The following is a 20,036-nucleotide window of genomic DNA, read 5'->3' as shown; positions in this document are numbered from 1 at the left end:
CCAGCGCCTCTCCCTCACTCGCTCTTCATCTCGACACACACACACCACGCGCAAACACTAAAAGGAGACTGCTCAGGCACTCCCCTAGGGAATACTCCTCAGACATTACTAGTTGAGCGCAACACAGACATACATCACTAGAGACCGATGGCTGGGCCGTCACAGGAAGATTACAGGTCTGGCCTCCGTATAAAGGGTTAGTCTCATGATGTCACCGAAGAGCATGCTTGGAATAACACTTAAAACATCACAGGAGGACAGAAGGCATCTTAAACATCACTCATGCATTAAGGGTAACATATGGCTTAAAGTTCAAGACAGCAGCACTACCGTTGGGAACGTGACTCTGATAGCAGGCGCTGATTTACCAGTGAGAGGTCAGGTGTGTGCCAGAGTAGAGGAGCAGTAACATGAATAGTGCTGTACTGTGACATCACTTCTGGGTTAAAGGGATCAGCCGGGACGCCTTTCCGCCCCGCTGCTCATCTGGGTTCATGCTCGGGGCGCTAGCTCGCTAACTTCCTTGAAATGAATAAGTAAGAATTAGGAATGAGATGCATCATTAGCTGGGCTCCCCCGAGGGCAATTAGTTTCAGGTGAGTGGCTGTACCCTGGGCCTGGCTGGGAGGGGGGCGGGGGGGTTCATCATGCACACACAGCCATCGGGGGTGGGGGGTGTGGACCTTTACATTGGTGTGCAAAGAATATGAGAGGGTTTGTGTTGAGAGTGGGCGCTACAGATCATCTTTACACTGTAGCCATGCCAGTTAAACAGTCTGCTGCTATTTCTATTTGATTTGGAGTATTTTACACTATTATCTCGTGTGCATCATGCAGTGTCCTGCCATATGGCTCTGTAGCCTTATGTAGCCCTATGGGCCGGTCCCCCTCCCCACTCTTTCCCAGTGCTCAACAGGCAGGGCTCCATTCACACAGCTTGGTACGGAGAGAGAAGGGGGACAAACCTTGCAGATGGGCAGGTTCTCCTACAGGCCGTCCGACAGGCAAGGTGGGTGGAAAGAGAAGGCAGGGTGACAGTTAGTCAGTAGGTCCATGATTAGATGGGGGTTAGAGGGGGGGGGGGGGTTCATACATGGGGGGTTATGGTAGGGCAGCGGCTACTGTAACATGCACCGGATACTCTCCCTGTATCGTTCAACGTGATAAACCAACTCACTCCTCTCTGTATTCCTAAGACCCGGACTAATATCCAGTCACAGCTCATGTCCCAAGCAAATAAATATGATGGAAATACCCATGAAGAAACTCATGAGCATCAGTCATAAGGCTACAGCGCTCAACTAAAGTGGTTGGATCCAGAGTTGGGTTTTTCAGACTGTGGCCTTGCTGAGGGGAGAAACTCCAGTAGATGCTTTAATGCGTGTCTCCATTACACTGATCTCTTCCACTTCTACAGTTACTGGAATGGGGAGGAGGGGGAGAGACGGGAGGAGGGGGAGAGAGAAGGGGTGGGGTAGAGGAAAAAAGTGGGGGGGAGAGGGGGGGTACAGCTAAATCTACCAATAAAAGAAGATGAAAGTCAGGTTAAACACAATATGCTAATTGAAATGTGTTGGCTGATTAAGGCGATTGAAAGGAGAGCGGGCGTGCTGTGAGTTCTGGGCGCCGGTGATTAGTGCGGCATTAGTGTCTGCATGCTTTTCCTCAGGACGTGGTGGAGAGAGCAGAGCCGTGTGTGTGTCGATGTGTGTGTAAAGGAGAGAGTGAGAAGGGGTGGGGGAGAGGCCATGCGTGTGAGATGGAAGAGCTCCTGTCCTGAAGTATGTCTGCCCACGCGCACAGACAAAATGTCGCCCCGCTCGCATATTCTGGCCAAATATCAGTAGTAGCATTAGTACTGTACAAATATTTGTATCAGCTACCATGAGTTTGTACAACAGAAGGGTGCTAAAAACAGCTGGGTATTGACAACAACAATACAGTCTCTCTCTTTACCTTATTTGTTGCTGTAGGTTGGGTTGCTAAGGCAGTCTCTGCTCGCTCTGAATTCCCTTTTCACTCTTCCGCTCCCTCACTTCTCCCCGCTCCCTCACTTCTCTCCCCGCTCCCTCACTTCTCTCCCCGCTCCCTCACTTCTCTCCCCGCTCCCTCACTTCTCTCCCCGCTCCCTCACTTCTCTCCCCGCTCCCTCACTTCTCTCCCCGCTCCCTCACTTCTCTCCCGGCTCCCTCACTTCTCTCCCCGCTCCCTCACTTCTCTCCCGGCTCCCTCACTTCTCTCCCGGCTCCCTCACTTCTCTCCCCGCTCCCTCACTTCTCTCCCGGCTCCCTCACTTCTCTCCCGGCTCCCTCACTTCTCTCCCCGCTCCCTCACTTCTCTCCCCGCTCCCTCACTTCTCTCCCCGCTCCCTCACTTCTCTCCCCGTTCCCTCACTTCTCTCCTCTCTTTGTGTGTTGGTGTCTCTCAGGACCACACTGGCCTTTTTTTCCACAGGCTTTATTGTTTTCCGCTGTGCAGCTGCAAAGCATGGAGGAGCCCCCTGCAGGTGTGAGTTTGTGTGGTAACGCTCTGCCCCCCCTGCTTCTCCCACCCCTGCCAGCAGGGGGTGGGGCGGCGCGCTGGGCCTGTTGCCCCGCTGAGCCCTGCCAAACCGGGGTTAAAATGACGCTCTGAACTCAAAGAGCACTGTGATTAACCACATAGGTGGGACCCCCAGTCAAGGGCCCAGGGGGTGGCCCCACCGTGGTGCACAGCACCCCATCAACAACCCCCCCCCCCAACCTTACACCCCTCTAGCCTATAAATAGGGAAGATGCAGAACCATTGAACTGTATGCAGTTTCCTAAAACAACCCTTCCATCCCTATTCCCTGTCATTCTGAGGAAAACAAAATGGCGTAGACACTGCTGTGAGAGCTTTTGTCTTAAACGTAAAGGCTTCACCACATCATACAAAATAGTCATTTGTAGTCATGCCTGATTGCCTGTAGTTAAATAGCTATGTCTTCATGGACATTTAGAGGCTCTTAAAATCCAAACCTCAATCCCCACATTAGTCCTCACTAATGACTTCAATCTGTTCTTTAAATATTCTATCGTTCTCTACTCTGTTCTTTTCTCCTTTACTTCAGAATTTCCCAGCTTCCCCTCTCTCAGCAGCCACCTTTCTAATATTTTGTCATCTCTCCTCTGTCTGTCTTGCTAGTGGTATCCCTCCATCTGGGGGGAAAGGAAACAAAAGTGATCTGGCCCTCTGACACTCTCTCTCCCTGGGAAATGAGGGGCTCTGGTCCGACACTCCTATTGTTCAGCATGTGGCCTCTCACTCCCTCTCTCTGTCTGCTTCCCCCTGGAAGGGCTGGACTATTATTATTGTGGTTATCTCCATCGTGCGCAGACATGGGCATCAGTCACAGCCCACACGGCAGGCACGCCGCAGGGATTTACAACACAATAGCAGAACACTGGGTTGTCCCCACTGGCAGGTTATCACCCCGGGCCAAAATGGCTTCTCTCTCTCTCTCCTCTGCTCTCCATCTGAGGGCGAGAGATGAGATGTAGAGTAGCTGGCTGTTTGGCTTTGGCAGTGTGTAGAAATGTATCGTGGGCGGAGAGTGTAAATAGTGTACACAAAATTGCAGTTGGTGGGTGTTAGTATACTGTAGAATGTACTTATTGGAAAAGTGTAAACATATGTCCAATGTATTATTTATGACACCATCACGTTGTTCATTCCTATTATGAAACATGATGTTAGGAAGAATATGGGCACTTACTTTAATGATCAAATACACTGTTGAAGACGATTCGAGTGCCAAGGAATTGCCGTATTAACACATTCATGCTGAAGAGATTAAAAGGAAAAAGTCTTTAATAACAGAGAGCAGTTTCCCCTCTCTGTCTCTCTGTTCATCCCATTATATCTGATTTAGTCTGACAGGGTTTTTAGGGGGCCATGGGTACACTCTACACTGCTTTACCCTGTGAGCAGTTAGTGCAGCGTTGGGGGACTCTATCACATTACTGGATTAGATTATACAGTTGGAGGTCTCCGCTGCCTCCCTTCAAATCACCTGTCCTCCAGGACAGAGCAAAACGCTGGCACAGCCATGAGGAAAGCTGCATAATCACATTCCAGTCTCCCGAGCTCTCAGTGCAAGAGGCGTCACTGCAGTACCTGGTTCGAATCCAGGCTGCATCTCATCCGGCCGTGATTGGGAGTCACATAGGGCGGCACACAATTGGCCCAGCGTAGTCCGGGGTAGGCCGTCATTTTAAATAAGAATTTGTTCTTAACTGACTTGTTCTTAACTGACTTGCCTAGTTAAATAAATAACCTCCCAGTGGAGAAACGCTGACAGGCCAATGTGATGGGGGGGGGGGCCTTAACAAGGTGAGGGAGGCCGTAGGTAAGCAGGTTTATCTGTGTGTTTGATGTGAGTGTACGTGTTGGGTGTATGTGTGTAACAGAATAATAATTCTGCTAGTGTAATCACACGTGACAGTGTGAGCTGTCTGAGCCGTGTTGTTAGGCAGTCTCCTCTCCACCCAGCCGTGGTACGTCTACATTAAACAATCAGAGAAATAGGAATGGACAGGCAGTGGGAGAAATACACCCATTCCACTAGGTCCACTGCCTCCTGGTGAAGGCCTCTCGTTTGGCAGTTGCCTGGCGCACCACTCAGATGAATTAAAACACCAGGTTTTTACACCCCCTTTTCTCCATGTAATCAAGGACTTTTCCGTGCCTGCTCCTCCACTTCTCCCCGTCTCATCGATTACCCTCCACACTCAAACTTGGCTAGCAACACGAAAGTAAATCTGCAGCTAGTGAGGATGCATGCATAACAAGCCATCTGAGGGAAGCATCAACTTCAGCTAAACACATCAGTTCACAGAGCTTTGCTAACCACACATGCACCTCTTCACTCTACAATAACTGTGTCCCAACCTTTCCACAGAGACCGTTCCAGGTTTAGGCTTTAGGGAGATCTCACCATCTTCAATGCTAAGTGAGTTTGTGTGTGTGCATCCTCACACTCTGTGGGGTAGAGGTGTATAAGAAAAGTGACAGTGGGGAAGTTGCACAAATCCCCCCCCCCACACACACACACACACACACACACACACACACGAGTGTACTCGCACAGGAAGGAGATAGGAGCCGCATTGAGCAGATGTTGGAGCTTTCAGGAGGTAAACTGATTGAGATGCAGTGTCACCTTGTTAATGATCATCCAAGACAAAACTGGGAGGGGAGAGCGGGGGTATGATCACACCTTCACAAATGTCACTGTGGATAACAGGGCCGGGTAGGTGAGGTGTCTGCAGTGCACATCTTCACCGTGCAAATGTGAAGAGAGCAGGGATGTACAATTGGGAGGTGTGTGTGTGTGTGTGTCAATGTCAACTGCGCAGCTGAGTTTATTTCAGATATCTCAGTTACATCAGGGGGATTTGTTATGAGAGGGGCTAAGATAGTATATATGACAAAAGATACCCACCCAAGCTCAACCACAACACACACATCTCTCTACCACACACAGACCTGTGACGGCAGATGCACATTAATAACATGTATGGAAATGTAAGGTGAATGTCTGAACACCAACGAAGTAGCGGAGAGGAAGAAAGGAAGTCGACATGATTATCACTGCTGACAAATACGTCGACAAGCTAAGCCGCACTGCCGGAACTTTATCAATAGTGATGTGACGCACAGACAACACACACTGAAGACCTCTTGTTCTAGATCACTCTCTCCAAAATGCCCTCTCTGCCACAGTGGGGATGAAGACTGCATCCATCACCTTACAAACTGTAAACAATGGAGTAGAATGCAGAATACCTTCACTGTTGCTACTGTTCTAACAAACTAATGTATAACATAGAATGTTTCAGGACATTTTAGGTTGGAAATGCCTAGTGAGAACTAAGACTTGCGCATTCTGAAGGGTTTCTATAAGGGGAAAAGAGGAGGGGAAAATATCAAAGCTCAGGGATGATCTCCGCAGTCATATATCAAAGCTCAGGGATGACCTCAGCAGTCATATATCAAAGCTCAGGGATGACCTCAGCAGTCAAATATCAAAGCTCAGGGATGACCTCAGCAGTCATATATCAAAGCTCAGGGATGACCTCAGCAGTCATATATCAAAGCTCAGGGATGACCTCAGCAGTCATATATCAAAGCTCAGGGATGACCTCAGCAGTCATATATCAAAGCTCAGGGATGACCTCCGCAGTCATATATCAAAGCTCAGGGATGACCTCCGCAGTCATATATCAAAGCTCAGGGATGACCTCCACAGTCATATATCAAAGCTCAGGGATGACCTCCGCAGTTATATATCAAAGCTCAGGGATGACCTCCGCAGTCATATATCAAAGCTCAGGGATGACCTTTGCAGTCATATATCAAAGCTCAGGGATGACCTCAGCAGTCATATATCAAAGCTCAGGGATGACCTCAGCAGTCATATATCAAAGCTCAGGGATGACCTCAGCAGTCATATATCAAAGCTCAGGAATAACCTCAGCAGTCATATATCAAAACTCAAGGATAACCTCAGCAGTCATATATCAAAGCCGACAGATAGCGTAGCTTTTTAATGATTGTTTCGTAATCTGCCCAAGAAAGAGAGGAGCGAGAGGGAGAGCAGAAAACTCCTCCTCTGTGATCTCTCCTCAATTTTCTCACCACAGAAGCCTCGACAGATAAAGGTAAAGACACTGCTCTCTTTCACTGTTAAAAACGTCATCCATCTTTGAAGAGGGGTTCGAAAGAAATAAAATAACAACATTATTGAAAATAATCTGCCTCAATTCCATAATTAATCTCCAGTTTTTCTGAAAATTCTGATGTTAATTAACCCAAAATTCCCTCCATGGCGGCTGAGAGAGACGAGCATTCAGCCTGCCCCCCTTCAAGCACCCCCTATCTCTCCCCATCGCGGTACAGTCTTTTAGAGGGAGAGAGCGCTCTGAAAGGAGAGGATTCTCAGGGTGGAGGGCTGAAGGTGGAGATGGGGGAGGAGAGAGAGCATGGGGACATGGATGGGATGGGCCTTCAGCCCTCAGAGAGGAGAGGAAAATGAACACAGTGTGATGGGAAGTAAGAGAAAAGGAAACTGGGGAGTGGAATCCAGTGGGGAGAAGCTCTGTTCCCAGCCAGACTGGGCTGAGATAGGCAGCACGCCTGTACACTATAGCTGTGGTTCTGTTCTGTACCAGCTCTCTCTCTCTCTCTAGACAACTACTGCAGGACTCAGGAGGACCCACGCACTGAAAATACATCAACCGGCACAACTCCGATATCAGCTGTCAGGCCTGGAGAAGGCTGGGGAGTCGCTGCGGCTCTCAGTGTTCTGCCGTTTGTTCTCCCAAATTACTCACAGGCCAAGCTTGTTAATCTACACTACAGTACACTGCGGCAGCAATTATTAGTTACAGAATAACAACACAGAGGGAGGAAGCCCGTAAAAAACTACAGAGGAACTTTTCAGTTTGAGCACACATACCTCTGTGCTGCATCAGAGCCTGTAAACCTGACTTGCCTCCAGATAGCATGTGCTAGGAAATGTCATCCACCTGGTGGGAATCAGGGGGGAGTCTGTCTGGCATCTTTGGGCTGCTTCTAAGGTCTCGCTAACTTTTTTGGAGACCTATTTACAACATATTATTACAATGATATGCATACTGTGGGTGAGGTGATGTGATCGTCCATGCCTCCTAACTCTCCACAGTGTCCTCTACATCCAGGTGTGGAGGTCAGTGCGAGGTGGTGAACACGCAAGGTTAGTAGTGGGTGGCCAATCAGACCATACAAAGGAAATGCTCTACAGTGCCATTCTTTTATACTGCAGAGGACCATGTTGGTTATTCACCATATGGCTGATTCATAAATTACTAAACTGAACCTGCTATTTACCGAAACCTTAGCATTTTCATATATTGTACATAGATTTCAATGTTACTGGTAGAGCAGAGAAAAAAAGACTTTGTCCTAGAGAGTGCACACATGTTGAAGAGAGAGAGAGAGAGAGAGGGAGAGAGAGAGGGAGAGAGAGAGGCATAGAGAGAGAGCGGGAGAGGGAGAGGGAGAGAGAGAGAGGGAGAGGGGGAGAGAAAGAGGGAGAGAGAGAGAGAGAGGGAGAGAAAGAGGGAGAGAGAGAGAGGGAGAGAGAGAGAGAGAGAGAGGGAGAGAGAGAGAGAGAGAGAGAGAGAGAGAGAGGGGGAGAGAAAGAGAGAGAGAGAGAGAGGGGGAGAGAGGGGGAGAGAAAGAGAGAGAGAGAGAGAGGGAGAGAGGGAGCGAGAGGGAGAGAGAGAGAGAGAGAGAGAGAGAGAACACATTGAGGGCTATTGTCTGGGAGAAAGTCCAGTGATGAGGAGGAAAATGGGAGAGCAAGAAAAGGAAATGTTTGTTGCCCTTTTACTGTACAGCACGGCCTGCAGTCACAGCCCTGGTCACATAGTGAAGAGTTAACGGAGCAATCAGACCTGCAGCCACGGCCTCAGCTGCGCAGTCAAGTGTTAAACAATGGAACAGCTGTCGAGTGCGGCAGCTCCACAAATAGAGCTGTTCATTTCACCTGTCTGTCTCACACCTGTGTGCTGTGCAGGCCGGGGAGAGAGAGAGGGTGAGGGCTAGGCCAAACAGAAGGCTGTGGAGCCAGAGGAAACTGAAAGGAGAGACGGGCACAGAGATAACAAACAGACACGCGTAAACACACAAACAGGAAGAGACTAGGCTGACTCACCAATCATGTGATTGGCTACGTGGATCTGGATCTCCCGTTCTGTCTCGAAGGTCATTTGGCATTTGATGCACTGGTACGTCTTCTTCTGCAATGCAACAGACAGGTAGACAATCATTTTAGAGAGGGAATCAAACTGCTCATTCACTCACACACACACAATACAGAAAGGATGTACTGGGGGGGGGGGGGGATTTGGAGGTTTCTCCTTGCTCTTACACTGAGCTGAAACAAAAGCGGAGGTAAAGATTGAGCGTCCCAGGGACCTCACTGTCAATATCTAGTAGAGCGAACAGGCCACACAATGCCTCAGCAGGGCCGAGCTGCAGGCCCCGCCGGGCCCAAATGAAACGCAGCCATGAATTCACACATCTAACTGAGCACAACTTCTTACTGACACGCTAGCCACTGGGAACTGACACACTGCTAGAAAATACCGTTAAAATGTTTATAGTATTGTATGAGGGAAATCTTTTAAAACTAGGTTATTTTTTGCACCCATGATAAGTATAAGTGGGAACAACATGGCATAAAATGATAAAAATTACATTAAAATCTTTAGATTTCAAAAGGATTAGGAGTGATTGAATACAATGACGTTCTAATGCATTCATTCGATTTGTCTAAATGCAGGGCCATTAAACTTTTTGTTGGGTTGGTAATAACTTCCATTTATTTTATACTGCAGAGGACCATGTTGGTTATTCACCATATGGCTGATTCATAAATTACTAAACTGAACCTGCTATTTACCGAAACCTTAGCATTTTCTTATATTGTACGTAGATTTCAATGTAAATCAATGTGCTGATCAAGACATAGTGGGGGAAATCATTATACGTGTGTTCTTACTTTAGGGATAGAAGAGGCATCCGTCACCTTCTTGGCCCCGCTGTTCTCCGGGCTCATCTCGGGGTGGTCCACCTGAACGTGGCTCTCCAGGTCCTCCAGGGTCTCAAACTTCACAGCACACTCGGGGCATCGCAGCCCAACCGCAGTCTTCTCTCCCCCGGCCTCCTGGGGAGTGGTGCCCCCGCTGGGAGACTGGCCGTTGGTAGCCCGGCTCATACAGCCAGCACACAGCCCATAGGGCAGCCCGTTCACATCCAGCTTCACCAGATCCTGCTTGTTCTTGAACTCCTTGAGGCACAGGGCACACTTGTAGTGCTTGTGTTGCTGCAGCTGGCCATTGGGGGAGGAGGAAGCTGAGCCGCCCCCGCCTCCGCTGCCCCCGCCGGCTGAGAGCTTCTGCATGTGGAAGGTGCCGTGGATCTTGAGCTCCAGGGTGGAGGTGACCGTCTGCATGCATACCACACAGCGGAAGCCCGTCAGAGAGTTCCTCAAGTCTGGGTGCATCTGGCAGTGCTCTATGAAGTCCTCCTCGCTCTGCAGGGGCATTTTACAGATGCGGCAGGTGCCCGTGTCCAGGCTCTTGCTGTGGGTGACCTTGTGTTCGGTGAGCGTGAGCAGGGAGGGGAAGCGCTCTCCACAGATGGGGCACATGTAGTGCTTGGCGGGACCACGGTGGGTCTGGGCGTGCTCCCTCAGGCCATTCTCAGAGAAGAAGGTCCGTGAGCACACGTTGCACTTGTGGTTTCCCTTGATAAAGTCGGCCTTCTTCTTGCGGGTGCCGGCGTCGTCGTCCCCGGGCTGGATGTTGTGGTCCCTCAGTCGGTGGTTCTGCAGAAGACTCTCCATAGTGTAGGCTGCTCCACAGATGTCACAGGCGTACATGGGCTCTGAATTGTCCAGCTCCTCCTCCCCTCCGCTGGCCTCATGGCTGTTGGCTACATCCTGACTCGCGTTCTTTAGCAGCATGTTCTGCAGATCAGCCTGCTCCGTGGCCACTGTCGATCTTTCGCTTCCTCCACCACGCTTGGAGCTCTGGGTCACACCGTTGGGTGTGCCATTCTGGCTTCCTCCATTCCCGGTGCCGTTCCCCCCATCAAAGACACAGTGCTTCTCCCTCAGGTGCCTCTCCAGCAGAACGATGGCGTGGAAGGCCTTGCCACAGAAGCGGCAGTTGAACTTCTTACTGTGGGTGGTGATGTGGCACTGCAGCTCCACCTCTGTACAGAACGTCTCCCCACAGAAGATGCACTTACGGGCCTTGCTGGTGACACCGGGGCCGGTGGGGTGCCCCAGGTGGCTGTGTTTAACGTGCAGCTCAAGGTCACTCTCCTTCCGGAAGTCCCAGGTGCAGGCTGTGCAGCGGAACATCTTCTTCTCGTTGCTGTGCTTGACAGCCAGGTGGACCTGGATGGACACCTTGGAGTCAAACACCTCCTGGCACAGCGTACAGTGGTACAGCACAAAGGTGTGCATGTCGAGCAGGTGCTTCTGCAGATCGTCCACTGAGGAGAACTGCTTATCACAGCTCTCACAGACGTACTGGGTGGACGTGGTGGTGTAGTGGACCGTCAGGTGCTGCAGCAGAGACTCCTGGGAGTCAAAGTCCTCTTTGTTGCACTGCGGGCAGGACTGCCTCCTCAGCAGCATTTCCAGGTGGGACTTGAGATGGGCTTGAAAGCCCTCAAAGCTGCTGAAGCGCAGGTCACACTGGTTGCAGGGGTAGTCTCCATTGGACCCTGCCGTGGTGGAGTCCCCAGCCAGCCTATGGCGTTTGGGGGAGGAGATCTCCACATCAGAGGAGGCGGGGCTGAGTTCCGCCACCTTTGCTTGCCGCTTGTTATTGGCCAGTGGGATGTTCTTGTGGTTCTCCTTGATGTGCTTGGTGAGCTTGAGCAGGGAGCCGAAGATGGGCGAGTTGGTGCAGTAAGGGCAGGAGTAGACCTCCATGAAAGACTGGGAGGGCTGCAGGATGGGAGACTCCATCTTGGGCATGCCTCCTCCACTGCAGTGGGTCTGCTGGATGTGCTCTGTGAGAGAGGACTCTGTGAGAAAGCCCATGGAGCACTGGTTGCAGAAGAAGGCGTGGTTGCCCTCCAGGGTGGTGGAGCCTGCGACCATTCCTCCAGGTAGGCAGTGGGACACACGGATGTGCTCCTGCAGGGTGTTGATGTCTGCAAACATGTCTGGGCAGTAGTTGCAGTGAAAGGCCGACACGTTGGTGAATTGAAGCAGGGGGAAGGCCGCTGAGGAGCCTCCACTGCCTCTGTGGGCTTTGCGGATGTGTTCGTTGAGGTTGTAGAGTGTGGGTAGGGTGTCCAGGCACAGCTGGCAGGTGTGGTTCTGCTGGGGCTTGTCTGCATGGATGGTCTTCAGATGAATCTCCAGAACGGCCAGGCTGTTGAAGTCTCTCTTGGAGCAGTAGGGGCAGCTGTAGGTCACCTTGGCCGTCCAGTGACCCCCGTCGTCATGGTCAGAGTTCGGGGCCAGCTTGCGCCGGCTCTGGATGGGCTTCAGGGTGGAGTCTGGGGTGGAGCCCCTCTCCAGAGAGGCGCTGGAGTCCGGGGTGGCGCTGCTCATGGATGCCACGCTGCCTAGCACGGGGTCAGGGCTGGGACTGTGATTACTGGAGTCGGGCTGCCGGTGGCTGTCCATGTGGCAGTAGACGTCCTCCACAGAGGGGAACTGCTCTGAGCACACGGGACACTTGTGTTTGTGGTTAGCGTGGGACGTCTCGATATGGGAGAGCAGCAGGCCCTCATCACTGAAGATCTCGGGGCAGTGGATGCACTGCAGGTCGGAGCGGTCAGACAGCTGGGGGTGGCGGGTCACTACGTGCTTCTCCAGCTCGTCTGTCTGGCTGAAGGTCTCCTCACAGTAGTCACACATGTACAGGTCCTGGTCCATCTCCCCTCCACTGCCTGCATTGCTGCCACGCTTCCCCCCTTCCTTTTCAGCACGCAGGGCAAGGTGCTCCTTGTTCTTCCTGTGGGCCTGCATGTGGCTCTGCAGAGAGGATGTGGAGGAGAAGCCTCTCTTGCACACGCTGCACTTAAAGGGCTTGCTGGAGCTGTGGGTCTTCAGGTGGATCTTGAGATGGTCGCTGCGGGAGAAAGCCGCCTCACATTCCTGGCAGCTGTACTTCTTGTCTCCGGTGTGGAGCTTGACGTGGCGGTCGCGGCTGCGCTTGTGCTTGAACAGGCGGCTGCAGAAGGTGCACTTGAAGGGCAGCTTGTCGCTGTGGATCTGCTCGTGGCGCTTCAGGTAGCTGAGGCGGCTGAAAGACTTGTCGCAGAACTGGCAGGGGTAGGGCAGCCCCGCGCCCCCTTCCTCCTCCCCTGTGCCCATGCCCAGATCGCTGCAGCCGTCCCCCAGCATCTGTGACGGTGACGCCACGTCTTTGCTGGAGGGAGAGGACCCTACCCAGGAGAGCCCAGGGTCATCATCACCATCTGCAATGCAAAACACAGGCAGAATTAAAGTGTTAGAGAGGAGATTTTAAAAAAAAATCTAAAACAGAATACAATTAAAGACAGTCCCACAAGATTTAAGAAATAAGGACAAATTGTATTTTTTCTCTCTTCATCCTCCCTAAGCAAACATCCCCCACCCCCTCTAGAATTACATCTGCCTTATCATATATTGTCATTATGGGGACAAGATTGAAATTCCGAAAACCGATTAGAAGACACTCAATAGTGAGGGTATATTCTTATATAACAATGTGAATGAAATAAAACACGGGATTCTGTATGCTTTTCTCCAGTTTGGTGCTGACACAAGGGAAAGTCTATTAATGCATACATAATATAAATATACACAAAGAGCATAAATTAACTCTGTCCTGCTTTGTGCAGTCTGAGGGGGCCTGCCACAGCCCTCACGTCATCTATTTAGCATCTAAACTAGAGCCGTCTGAAGGAGAGGAGAAACGCTCATGACTTATTGAGCAGGAATGCTGCGAGCCTGGAGTCCCACTGTGGCTCAGACAAACCCAGAATTCTCCAGCTCAGCCTGTTTGCTTTATTTGACTAAGTTTCACACTCTGCTCTCAATGCGTGAGGAGAGAAGCCTCTGGTAGTCATCATCACACATAACCAAATGTTTACAATAAGTAAACAGCCTCCCGCATTTCCCCTCTCCACACATATATCTTATAAAACATGCTTTTTACATGAAACTAGTCTGTAGCTGGAGGGCACGTGACTCAATCTGCATCTCATTTGTATTTTGGCTGACAATCACACTCAAACAGGTAACTGTCCTCTCAGCAAAAGTAGACTTCAAAACAAAGTATTTAAAACATTCTTTATCTAAGAGAGAGAAGTCATTTGCTACTTATCTCTTTAAGCAACTATGAATATGTTTCCCTTCCCACTACCCACTCGTACAATATGTGTTATACAAAAGGTATGCACTGCAGATTTGGTGGAAAATAGATGAATGTGATGAATCGATGCACTCGAAAATGTAGATGCTGTGCAGAGCAAATAAAAAAACTGCAGGGGTTTGTGGGTCATCTTGTTGTAAAAACATGAATTATGAATTTAGCTTGGAGCTAGGAAAGAAACCTCTCCTCTAAAAGACTGTAAAATAGAGATATTACATGGAAGATAAAGGCAACAGGAGAGAGATGCCATCCAGCCGCAACAATGAGGAGAGTAATATTATAGGACGAGGGCAAGTTAATAAACAAGTATGAACGAGACCAAGGAAATGGACAAAGATGGAAAGAAAAGATGCTGGGAAATATGTTTGAGAGCATTTGTACAGAGACCGGGGAAGCAGGAGAAACTAACAATTACAGCCTATTTATATGCTACAGATCATACCAGTAACACGCTGTTTTGTTGAGTACATAAATCCTAACATAAATGCTATTTTGAGCCCAAAACGGAGTACCACCTGCATTGTGTGTGTGTGTGTGTGTGTGCATGCATCTGTGCTCGTGCGTGGTGTGTGCTGTATTTATGTGTGGGTAACTATGTAAGCGTGATGGAGGGGGGAACAACTCTGTTTCTCAGATTACAGTTAAGGCCTGTACCCCACTGTCTACACAGCTGGGGTGTCTGGACATCCCCTCCCTATTGTAGCCATTCCCCCCAGTCCTCCTCTCATGCCTTTGTGTCCGTGTCAGGATAAGAGTCATTCTGACACAAGTTAAACCCCGGCAACACAGGAGCGAGAGAGGGCCTCGGCGTCCCGAATAAAGAGAGGGGATGAAAAGCCCAAAAGGGCCTTAACTGGGGTGAATTCTTTGGCTGCACAATGAAAGCGTGGCCCCTGACAGGCTGGTTTCTGATGTGAGCCGAGTGGAGGTGAGAGAGCAGAGGGGAGAGCTGCTCACGACTGACAGGTACGCCGTCCTGCCGAGCCCCAGCCATGTACTGCACCACATCACACGACATACAAAGGAACACTTGCTTGAGCATGAAGAAGAAGAAAGAAATAAAATGAGGGATAAATAAGTAGAGAAGTGGGAGGGAGAAAGAATGGTGAGGGAAGAAGAGAAGAAAAAAAAACTCCTGGCACATGTGGTCATTCTGTCGAATTCTAAATCTATTAATGCTAATGCAATCCCTCTGACTGCAACAGAATGTGAGAAATCACTTTTGAGAAAGGAGATTATAGTCATTAAATAGCCTTAATCCTCAGAAGTGTGGCTGTCGGAAAATGGAAGATCACATGGCTTTTAGAGGGCTTTTGTCATCGGTCCGCTGGGGGACTTGGCAAGAGCACTAAACAGGGTAAGAAATTTCAATGAAAAGTTAAATTAGAAAAGAAACAGAAAATAAAGAGGGGGAAAGGCGAGGGGGAAGCAGAGAGAAAAGCGAGAAAAGACTGGAATGGGCACGCAAACACATGCTGCTCCCATGTCTCCTCACTCCAGCGTTCCCAAGCACACCCCTGATGGCTTCTCTGTCTTTATCTCGCTCTCCCAGTCTGTTCCACCCTCCGTCCGCCCATGTCTTTCATGTTGTTACTCATTACTGAATTAACAGGCTACAGTCATGTCTGCCCCTGGCGCTGGCCTTCACCTCCGCTGCCATGGCCCAGGTGGAGGGGTGGGGCCAGGCAGGGAGGAGGGAGTGCCTGGCAGATGGAGACACTGCAGTCCAGAGGAAGAACGGCCATGCTGCCTCCAATCAGGGCCCAGTAATTGGAACTGGCCGAACAAAACACAAGGCCACAGACGAAGGCCCCAACTGAGCTCTACCTGAGCACGAGCATAGAGGTAGTGGATGGATGGAGCAGAGATGGCCAATTTTGGTCTGAGTTTCAAGAGGACGCCCCATGCTGCCCCACCCCCCACCTCGCTCTATCCAGACTGGGCCGGCCTGATGACGCCTGTCCCCTCTCTAATAGGCTGGCCAGCCAGCCGGCATGCCGAGGCCGGAGCGTGGAGGAAACGCGGTAATGAAGACATGCCCAGCCTGGCGTCCCCAGCTCTAGCTTGCTCTTCCCCTCATCAGACACGAGGACAGAGGTCCGTCTCCCCGTGTACCCCATCCCAAAACCACGCCACCCCTGAGAAGCCGCTGTGGCGGCGTCTCCTCTGAAGTGCAACGGAAACGCAGCCCCAGAAAGCAAAAAGCCAGGCTGTTCATTAGAGCAGGACGGCCTCCCTCCGTTTCCACATGATGTCCACAACACTGACTGGCAGACAGAGACTAACGCCTTCCATCATGTCCAAACAATGTGATCATTAATAATCTGCTCTATCAACTGTACTGCCACTAAACCTGCTCCATATGCATATGGAGATAATCTGCAGTGTCAACGTGCTCCTACTGGGGGGGGGGGGGGGGGAGCAAACAGCCAGCTTGACTGGGCTGACATCTCTCTACTGAGACTTGATTAAAAGCAGGGGGTCTGTTTCGATCCTATTCTAGAAAGCAGTTGTCTGTAGTCACTCAGGCCTTGGACAACCGTGGTGTGTGTGTCTGTTATTTATGCCGTACACATCATTTCAATACCACACAACATGGTCTGGACTAGGACAAAAACAAAGTGGGTGACCATTGAATCAATATTTATGGATGATCAATAGTCGTAATGAAGAGTAACAGCAAGGGCCATAGCTGCTGCCACCCCCCAGTGGGTCAGAGACAACAGGAATCAGGTAACAAGACTGGCCCTACTGAGGGAGCAGTGGGTAATGTAGAAGGTCTTCTCTAATAAGACTACTGTACAGTATGTGTGTATGTTTATCATATGGGCTCACCTCGTCACATTCCCCTGCCCTCCACTCACACCCCTCCTCCCTAATTAACATTTCCACCTTTCAGTCTGGCTCCCTGCCCAAACTTCCACCGAGCCCCCTGCCTGGCTCCCAACCCCATCCCCTTGGCCCCCTTCCCATGGCCCCAGGCAGCAGAGACGCACCGTAGGGGGCAGAAAAACAACTTCCAGCCAGGTCTCTGACAGGGCAGCGCAGCATGCAGGCCAGACAAGCCTGGAGCAACGGACAAGCCGACAGGGGGAATGGAACTTTCAAGAGGAGAACTGCTCCCCATTTTCAAGCTCCTTCCGCCCTTACTTCTCACCTCTTCTCCCCTCTTCCTTTCTCCCACTATCAATCCATCGTTTCCAAACTTTTCCAGGGTAAAACTATCAACCTAAATTGTGGTATACTATGCTATAACTCATTCCTCAGTCAAATACTGTATCACAACACACACTGTGACTTCTGATGGGGTCTGAAGCCATGTGGGGTTGTTGTTGACCATCAAAATGTTTAATCTCCCTCTTTCGCAAACGTACACACATTTATCTCCCTAGGCCTAGTCTGTCTCTAGAGGTCTCCAGTCCACTGCTGTCCCTCAGACCCATGGGAGGCAGTCTGTCAGGGACCTGAGTACTGGAGGACACACACACACAGGGTGGGTGAAGTCAGAGCGGACGCAGTCTGTCAGGGGCCTGAGTCCTGGAGGACACAGTCACACGCTGCCCACAGCCCATATGGAGCAGTTGGCGCCCAAAAGTTCCCAAGCAGCCGGCCACATTCCCAGGGCAGAAGGTGAGGGGCAGGGGGCGTCGGGGTGAGGGGGGCATGGGGCGGCAACAGCTGACAGGCCTCTCCTCTCTTCACCGCCCAAGAGACATCCAGGTGACAGGAGGGGAACTGGGACAAACATGGGAGGTTGACCAGTATATGAGTCACTCAGTCCTATAGACACAACCTTGAACCACTAAGGACCTCCATCACCCTCGTACAGTGCATTCTGAAAGTATTCAGACACCTAGACTTTTCTCACATTATATGTTACAGCCTCATTCTGAAATGTATTACAGATTTTTTTCTTATCAATCTACACACAATACCCCATACTGCCAAACGAAAACAGACATTTAGAAATATTTGCAAAATTAAAAATCAAAAACAGAAATACCTTAATTACATAAGTATTCAGACCCTCTGCTATGAGACTTGAAATTGAGCCCAGATGCATCCTGTTTCCATTGATCATCCATGAGATGTTTCTACAACTTGATTGGAGTCCACCTGTGGTAAATTCAATTGATTTGGAAAGGCACACACCTGTCGATATAAGGTCCCACAGTTGACAGTGCATGTCAGAGCAAAAGCCAAGCCAAAAGGTCGAAGGAATTGTCCGTAGAGCTCCGAGACACGAATGTGTCCAGGCACAGATCTGGGCAAGGGTACCAAAACATTTTTGCAGCATTGAAGGTCCTCAAGAACACAGTGGCCTCCATCACTCTTAAATGGAAGACAATTGAAACTACCAAGACTCGTCCTAGAGCTGGCTGCCCAGCCAAACTGAGCAATCGTGGGAGAAGGGCCTTGGTCAGGGAGGTGACCAAGAACCCGATAGTCACCCCGACAGAGCTTCAGAGTTCCTCTGTGGAGATAGGAGAACCTTCCAGAAGGACAGTGGACACATGGAAAAAGCACTACAGCCCGCTTGGAGTTTGCCAAAAGGCAAGTAAAGGACTCTCAGACCCATGAGAAACAAGATACTCTGGTCTGATGAAACCAAGATTGAACTCTTTGGCCTGAATACCAAGCTTCACGTCTGGAGGAAACCTGGCACCATCCCTACGGTGAAGCATGATGGTGGCAGCATCATGCTGTGGGGATGTTTTTCAGCAGCAGGGACTGTGAAAATATGGAGAGATCCTTGATGAAAACCTGCTCCAGAGTGCGCAGGACCTCAGACTGGTGTGAAGATTCACCTTCCAACAGGACAACGACCCTAAGTACACAGCCAAGACAATGCAGGAGTGGCTTTGGGACAAGTTTCTGAATGTCCTTGAGTGACCCAGCCAGAGCCCGGACTTGAACCCAATCAAACATCTCTGGAGAGACCTGAAAACAGCTGTGCAGCAACGTTTGAGAAGATCTGCAGAGAAGAATGGTAGAAACTGCCAAAATACAGGTGTGCCAAGCTTGTAGCCCCATACAGAAGAAGACTTGAGGCTGTAATCACTGCAAAAGGTGCTTTGACAAAGTACCGAGTAAAGGGGTTGTATACTTACGTAAATGTGATATAAAAAACTGTTTTTGCTTTGTCATTATGGGATATTGTGTGTAGATTGGTGAGAGGAAAAAATACGAAAAAACAACTTACACTGAAAATGGAAGTTTGGTAACTGAATCTTGGTACAATCTCACTCAGTTTGTTATGCGTACAGCTTTTCAGAAAACTCTGTTAAATATCTGCTCCGAATTAAGATTAAATGATGTCTGCAGAAAGAATGGGGTGTCAGCAATTTTTTGGGGGGCGGGAGTTATTGAACTACATTAAGTGAAGCAGATTTACACCGGGTAAAGTTACTACATAAGTAGAAAGTAACGTCCAATAAAATTCATAGAATTGTGAATGTGCGTCGAGAGCGAGAGAGAGAGAGAGAGAGAGACCAACCGTGATTGGTTAAGATGAGTTTGACTCAAGTCTTGTTCGGGTCTGTGAGAGCTGCAAGGAGCCAGCACTGTTAAACAGCTGCACATTAATTACATGTGAAGTGTACCAAAACAAGTCTTGCTACAGAGGCCATGTGGAGGAAGACGGCAGGCATCTGGTTCTCCCTCTCTCTCCCTACTCCATCCTGCACTCTCTACCTCTACTTCTACTCTCTCTCTGCCCATCTCTTCTTCTCATCCCTCTCCAACCTTGCCTCTCTCTCGCACTCTGCCTCTCAGTCCCTCTCCCTTGCCTGTGTCACAGTGTGTGAGTAACAGTTTGGGCATGTTCCCTCTGTCAATGGGAAACTGTTGTGAGATCCCATGGATGAAATCAACAGCACAAACCTTCAACAGACCCTGCTTTGCTCAACCGCTATGGTTTCACCTGCCACCATAGCTGCACCACCACATCATCGGTTTCAGTCAGCCCTTCGTCAGTGTCCGGCTATGGTGCTCTTATTCTCTGGGATCTGAGCGTCCTCTCTTTCCCTGGGCTTTAGGCAGACCCCTCCGAAGCGTTTTCTCCGTCGTTCAGCCCTCAAC

At 50.0% G+C, this 20,036-nt stretch overlaps 1 protein-coding gene across 2 annotated transcripts in view; it reads right to left on the bottom strand.

Annotated features, from left to right (window-relative positions):
• Positions 1-20,036, bottom strand: part of LOC110501822 (zinc finger protein 423) — a 151,465-nt gene that overhangs the window by 61,375 nt on the left and 70,054 nt on the right. Inside the window, exons 4-6 of one of the 2 annotated variants that reach the window (XM_036954080.2) lie at positions 9,569-13,017; positions 8,720-8,804; positions 966-986 (exon numbers count right to left, since the gene is read on the bottom strand). In XM_036954080.2, coding sequence (XP_036809975.1) covers positions 966-986; positions 8,720-8,804; positions 9,569-13,017 — 3,555 coding nt within the window. The remainder of the gene's footprint in view (positions 1-965; positions 987-8,719; positions 8,805-9,568; positions 13,018-20,036) is intronic. The other variant, XM_090205863.1, reaches the window with a different exon arrangement.

Source organism: Oncorhynchus mykiss, chromosome 2 (genome assembly GCF_057628025.1).
Source record: "Oncorhynchus mykiss isolate SJ-2025 chromosome 2, ASM5762802v1, whole genome shotgun sequence".
Classification (NCBI taxonomy): Eukaryota; Metazoa; Chordata; class Actinopteri; order Salmoniformes; family Salmonidae; genus Oncorhynchus; species Oncorhynchus mykiss.
This window is presented reverse-complemented; position numbering and strand designations above follow the sequence as displayed.